Source organism: Leptinotarsa decemlineata, unplaced genomic scaffold (genome assembly GCF_025532065.1).
Source record: "Leptinotarsa decemlineata unplaced genomic scaffold, Ldec_3_MD MMD2_tig00000199_RagTag_RagTag, whole genome shotgun sequence".
NCBI classification, from domain to species: domain Eukaryota; kingdom Metazoa; phylum Arthropoda; class Insecta; order Coleoptera; family Chrysomelidae; genus Leptinotarsa; species Leptinotarsa decemlineata.
This window is the reverse complement of record NW_027412544.1, coordinates 7,454,643-7,462,051: the sequence shown is the minus strand read 5'-3', so window position 1 is coordinate 7,462,051 and position 7,409 is coordinate 7,454,643. Positions and strand designations below refer to the sequence as shown.

The following is a 7,409-nucleotide window of genomic DNA, read 5'->3' as shown; positions in this document are numbered from 1 at the left end:
ATTTTTTATCTCGAAAACAGATAGAGATAGGTACAGGACACTATCAACAAAAAAGTATTCAAATACCAGAGCAATTCCAAAAATGTATCATTATACGGGGTGTTCCATTTAAAAAATAAAGTTGCTAGGACTTTTTGACGGAAGTGGCAACGCCGCAATGCTGAAAATATTTCAGATCGATAGAACAGGTAAGGAAATGTGAGAGGTGAAATTTTCAGAATAATCATGCTTTGCGTTTTCCAGAAACGTCTAACCTACCATCGACCGTGAGTCACGCTGTATATGCTTCAGAAAATATATTATCCATGTACAGTATTTTTGAAAATTTCATATTGTATTCCCAAGATTTTATAATACGTTATTATTGCATATGAACTGAATTATTGATGATTTCATTGAAATATTTTCATACCATTACATCAATAGAAGAATTTCAAAAGAAATCATTAAAAATATTTGATCATGCTGGCGTAGCATTAATTTTAGTTTCATGTATTTCCTTTCATGAACTTTTTCAAATTTGTTACCAATAGTCTTTATTTGTTTCAGAACCGATATCCCGATATGAACAACTCAGACTTCTACTATTGGAGCCTGTCCAATGCGACCTACTTCAATGTAGAAAATGTGTCGAATACCAGTTCAGAATATCAAGACGCTTGGAGAAAATGGACAGTACTCATTCAAGACCGTGCTGTAGTCGTGAGCCTGTTATTATTGTTCTCCATGTGCACGGTTTTTGGAAATATGTTGGTGATCTTAGCCGTCATAAGAGAGAGATACCTTCACACGCCAACGAACTATTTCATAACTTCTCTAGCTGTTGCGGATTGCCTAGTGGGCTTAGTTGTTATGCCTTTTAGTGCTCTCTACGAGGTTTTGGGACACACCTGGTTTTTCGGAGCTGATTTGTGTGACGTTTGGAGAAGCTTGGACGTATTGTTCAGTACGGCTTCGATACTGAATCTTTGTGTTATATCGTTGGACAGATACTGGGCTATAACCGACCCAATAACTTATCCAATGCGTATGACGAAGTTCCGATCGATGTTTTTGATAGCTGCAGTTTGGGTTTGCAGCAGTGCGATTTCGTTCCCAGCCATAGGGTGGTGGAGAGCAGTGAGAAATGCTCCGATTCCGCCATTTCAGTGCCCTTTCACAGAACACTTGGGATATCTGATTTTTTCCTCAACGATATCTTTCTACTTACCTCTATTCGTCATGTTGTTCACCTATTTCAGAATATACAGAGCAGCGGCTGCTCAGACTAGATCTCTCAGACTCGGTACAAAGCAAATCCTGTTGGGTTCTGGGGAACTAGAACTGACCCTGAGGATACACCGAGGTGGGGCTTGCAAAGCCCCAGAGACAAGACTGTATTCAACTCAAGAGGACGAACCACTGACAGCTCTTCAAAATAACGGACTCTCGCGAATGGCTTCGACTCGTCTCAATTCTCACAACAAGAACTTTTCGTTGAGCAGAAAGTTAGCCAAATTCGCGAAAGAAAAAAAAGCCGCTAAGACATTGGGAATAGTGATGGGGGTATTTGTGATATGTTGGCTTCCTTTCTTCGTAGTGAACTTATTGTCGGGGTTCTGCATACAGTGTATCAGTCACGAAAAAGTTGTGCTAGCAGTGGTTACATGGTTGGGATGGATAAACTCCAGCATGAATCCAGTTATCTATGCCTGCTGGAGTAGAGATTTTAGAAGGTGAGTCATAAATATTGATGTGCATGTATTGATGGAAATTATCTTTTGCTGTCTTGAAGACCCTGTGTGAGATGAAACTACACTAGAAAAATCAAATTGTTTCTATTCGTTGTCAAAACACACTTATTCCAAAAATTTCTGAGCCCAAAGTCAAAAACGGGATTTTCGAATACTCACTGAGGAAACAAATATTATCTCGTTCTATAATGTCAATTGATTATTCCTCAGGAAAGAGAATGACAAGGCACCAAAAATTTTTCAAACAATCTATTGATACATAATATTCTATGATGTTTTTTTCGAAACTGACTTTCATTCTAACGGCCTTTCATCGCATCGTCTTACTGCTACCAAATTCTGTAGAGTTTCATTATTGCCTCACAAAACTGCACAAGTCAAAGAAATGTATTGCAATGCAGTTTTTGTACTTGTATTTTCTTAGCTAATGGAACAGTCTAGAAATTGTATTTTTTGATATTCTAACATGACAAGAAAAATCCACAATAGTTGAATGTGGATATCCATGCACCATGGAAAAACTCATTGTATGCTTTCATCTAGAGCAGGAAAATTCGACCTTGGACCCAGGCTCATATGGGCCTGATATTGCAAAATTTGTTTTTAATGCTGTTAACTATCATATGAGACGTCGCGTCGGTTTGGATGACTTTAAATGAACAAAATACAAAGTAGTTCATACAGCCGACACCTATTTCCAAACATGATGCAATGAATAAGTTGACAAGCATTTTTCCGAAATATTTTTGCTCCGGAACTGTTGGCGTAACTTTCATTTGGAACTAATTATTTTTCAATTTCTGAAAAATGAAGAATCGGGAATATCAACTTGGATCACCGTCTAATACATGATGATGATGATCAACTATTCTTTTTTTTTGTGGGTACTTCAATTCATCCTACAAAAAAGTGTATTTAGTTTTCGTTGGAGGACTGTCTGAGTTGAGAGTTTCGTGGTGGACGTGGCAATAGACGGATGTGCTGATATCGTCCACCCACAAAGAAGGTACGCAGATGCCATGTGCTACCGTGGGGCTCCGTTTTGTGTTGTGTGTTAGTCCATTGTGTTGATAACTCAATTGTGTGAGAGTCTTTTCAAAAAGTGAAGAATTAGGGTCCTCCTTTATTCACGCCGGTATCCAGGCCAGGGTGGTTCGGATAACCACGTAAAGAGGGCTGCATATGTGAGAAAAACCAAAAGGTCTCCCGAGCAGAAGACGACTTGATAAAAAATGTAATTGTTTTCATATAAAAAAAATCGAAAAAAAAAACGGGTGGTAGCATTGCTTCGTGCAAGACCGCTGCGCCCCCCGACGAAGCTTCTGTCTACCTAGATAGGAGGAGCCTGGCCTACTGTACCCGAGTGGGAAGCAACGGTCATCCAATATATATATATATATATATATATATATATATATATATATATATATATATATATATATATATATATATATATATATATATATATATATATATATATATATATATATATATATATATATATATATATATATATATATATGTCTGAGTTCAGTCCAAAAATAAACAAGAAAAACTATAAACTAGTTACTTTACTATCGAAGGTTATATAAAAAAGCAATTGGCATTGTTGGATATTTAGAATTCTTAAGATCTACTTGTAGTTGTTACGCAGCTTTGGAACGAAGCAATCGAAAAACAGAGAGATTCGGGTTGTTGCGGCTTCTGACCGTGCTTGACCGTGTCTGATTGAACTTCGATATTACAACTGAAATGGCTGTGTCACAAGATCCTTTTTATGAAACTTCTGTCCAAGGGCATCGAAAATTATGATCCAGGGCTCATTCGATTCGGAATGACCTCCAGCAACTTTTTGAAAAATTTCAAGAGGCACTCGAAAAAATTGCAAAAGTTATAAACAATTTAATAAAAAAAGGGGGGGATTGTTTTTTTGCAAATATCCTGGAAAATATTGAAGGTATCCGAAATTTGAAAAAAGATCCTGAAGAAAAAATCCACCTCCCAGTACTCTATCAACAATATTTATAATTTTGATTGCAATGGGCATCCCGATACGGACCTTTGTACAATAAAAACCCATTAAATATCATTATTAGGAAAAAACAAATTCACATACCTTCTAGACACTTGAATAAATGAAAATCCCTAAAAAAACTCCTGTAATTATTTTATTAGATATACTTTAGTTAATTAACCAATTTTCACAAGTTTTGAATTTACATCAAAACCCTAACAACCTCAAATATTGTTCACTTCTTGGAGCTTTTCTTGAAAGCCTTCAAAAAAGATTTCCGTTGGAAAAATTAAAAAATTTTGATTTTGCACTTTATCAGAGACGTTAGAGAGTGAAAAATTCATTTAAAGCCATGAATTCTTTTTTCAAAATTCAAATTTATTCGTATTCTCATTATTTGAAGTTACAATGATTTTTCATAATTTTGAGCTCTATTTGTTTGAAAAATTGTTATAAACAAATGTATTGTTTATAAAATATTTGAAATTTTTTGGATGGATTTTTATCAGTGATGAATATTATGATTTGTAAAAACAAAATTGTTTCCTGAAAAAAATGTTATTGCTTAAAAACGCATTTGTTGATCAACAAATTTTTTTGCCACTAAATATGAATATTAAGGAACGATATTTGTCAAATCATAATTTTTATATCTGTTTGAAATTCTGAAAAAACTTTTTTCAATTTATACTTTCTTTATTTATGTAATAAACAATTTGTTTAAAACAAATCAATTTTAACGATATATATTTTTTGAATACTACTAAAAAAACAAAAACAACCATGTGTCACTCTTTGTGTGAAAAAAAAATGTAAAAATAGAGAACAAATTTTTTATACAAAAAGTGACATATGGCTGTTTTTGTTTTTTTGGTAGTAATAAAAAATATATCGTAAGAATTCACTAGGAAAAAACAAATTGTTCATTGAAGAAATTAAAGGAAATATAAAAAATTAAATGAAGTTTTTTGGCATATCAAAGAGAAATAAAATAATGATTAGTAATTAATGATTAGTAGTTAAAAAAATGGTTAATCAACAAATGTATTTTCAAGCAATACATTTTTTTAAAACTATTCTGTTTTTAAAAATAATAATATTCATCACATTTGTTTATAACAATTTTTTAATCAAATAGAGCTGAAAATTATGAAAAATCATTTTTATGTAACTTGAAATAATAAGAATACGAATAAATTTGAATAATAAAGTGAATGAAGAAGTGAAGAAAATGTGTGGTTTTCAGTTCAAAAATCATAAAGGTTTTTATGTAAATTTGAAACTTTTAAAAATCAGTTGATTGACTGAAGTATATTTAATAAAATAATCACGGGAAAAATTTTTCCATGGATTTTTGTTTATTCAAGTGTCTAGAAGGTATGTGCATTTTTCCTTCAATAATGATATTTAATGGGTTAAAATAATTTTTATTGTTCAAAGGTCCATATCGGTCGGCGCGTGCGGGATGCGTATCGCTCGCTTTTAGCGCTATTTTCGCATCTAAATTAAAATTACCTATAAATATTGGTGATAGAGTTCCGTGAGTTAGAATTTGTTTATAACTTTTGCAATTTTTTTGAGTACCTTTTGAAATTTTTCAGAAAATTGCTAGAGGCCATTCCAAATTGAATGGGCCTTGAATCATAATTCTTCGGGTGATTATTTTTATTTTCTTTTTTCATTCCTTTATTTTTATTTATTCAATTGTTCTATTTTTACTTGTAGTTTATTTCACTATTATTTCATTTCAGGAAAGGGGGTCTTGTGATACATATTTTTGAAGCTCCTGACAAATGTTTCACAATAGAATATAGAATATAATTTCAACATCTTCAACTACAACAAAATGGCGGAACTTTTAATAATTGCCTGAATACATTGACATTTAACTACATAATATGAGTTAATAAGTTTGAGGTTAGTTCAGAAGATGCTCGAAATGGTTGCCTTGAACTCCTTGACATATGAATAGCCTATTCGATATTTGACGCCGAACATTTTCGAACACAGTAATGTCAATATATCTACAAATATTCATTTTTCTCTGCCATATATCCAATATTGAAGCAGGTTCACTTTCGTACACCTTTTGCTACAAATAGCCCCATAAAAAAGTGCAAATGTGTCAAATCTGGCGAGCGGGCTGGCCATTCTCAAGGACCTCGACGGCCAATCCAACGACCGGAAAAAGTAGCATCCAAATAGTTTCTCACTTGTCTGGAGTAATGTGGTGGTGCTCCATCTTTTTGGAATACAATATCCATATCGAATTCATTAGGATTCGCTTCGACAATTTCAGTGATGAGAGGGTTAACAGTAGTTCCCAGCATATTCAAATACAGTTTCCCTGTTAAATTTTGATCAATAAATAGAGATTCTACAATATGTTTTTCCAATATTCCTGCCCAAACGTTAATTTTTTCTGGATATTGGGTATGTGCTTCCCGGAAAACGTGAGGGTTGGTGTCACTCCAATAACGGCAATTTTGTCTGTGAACGTTGCCGTTGAAAAAGTGTACATTCGTTACTTAACCAAATATTGTGGAGATAGATAGGATATCTTGCAATGATTTTCGTCATGATTTCGCAGAATTCTGTTCTTTGATCAGGGTCATGTTCAGTTGACTGGTGTACCATTTCAATTTTATATGGATGATACCTATTCCTCATCAAAAGTAGAACACAGTAGAAGGAGACACCTCACAAACATTCGCATCGGAATAAGTAGACTGTTCAGGATTCACTACCATCTCATCAATTATTTGCACTTGCTGTTCTTTCGGAATGGACGGATGACATGGGGGCTTTTTGTTATGTACACTACACTAACAAATAACTTAAACAAACCTTATCGGGTTGTTGGAATTGCCATATGGCAGATACAAAGAAATATTTCTAGAAATATTGATATTAATATGTTTGTCAGTAGTTTCAGTTAACGTTTCAGAGCCAGAGAAACCTCTATTAGTTAACAACCCCATCGCTATTTCAATCAAGAAAGAGTCGATACCGAGACTCGATCCGGTAGCTGTATCTGCAGTGAAATACGAAAATGGACTGTCAGTTGGTCAAAATAGCTCGTTAAAATGTAAACCACGTTCGTATAATCCCAATTGATATTGTTGCATTTCCTTGAATTCTTCTTCATAAGAACGCACTAACCACCCAAATTGTTTCAACCTTTCAGTCGTGTTACCTGGCTTTGTTATTCACAGATAAAGAACTGGAAGTGGTAATACTCAAATACGTTTGATTACAGTTTCAATTCATGTTATTCAGATTCCAGTCTAGAATGTAAATTTTCAGTTGCTAGGTTCAGACACTGAGAATTAACTGATGAAACGAATTATATTTTACACAAGAAGCAACCTGTTCACAATAAAACCCGAGGCATTATACCCTTCTTTAGAACACTGATGAGATTTGGCAAGCTCTTCTTCCCACCAGAATACATACACAATATACACATGCTTTGGCATCAACAACTCTAGCTTTCATAAAATTGAGCTGAGTTCTACATCTTGATTATGAGATATAGATATCTCTACTTCAAATATGAATCTTGAATTGAAGTGATATTGCATGTCTTACAAACATTGTAAATGTTCTGTTCACAACGGTCAGCATGAAAATTTATATTTCAACCAAGAACATTAGTTTTT

General features: G+C 33.8%; 1 protein-coding gene across 1 annotated transcript; it reads left to right on the top strand.

Moving 5' to 3' along the window:
* Positions 1-555: 555 nt before the first annotated feature.
* Positions 556-1,719, top strand: Dop1R2 (dopamine receptor 2). Its single transcript, XM_023169006.2, has one exon. The coding sequence runs from the start codon at positions 565-567 to the stop codon at positions 1,717-1,719; it is 1,155 nt and encodes a 384-aa protein (XP_023024774.2). The 5' UTR covers positions 556-564.
* The last annotated feature ends 5,690 nt before the right edge of the window (positions 1,720-7,409 follow it).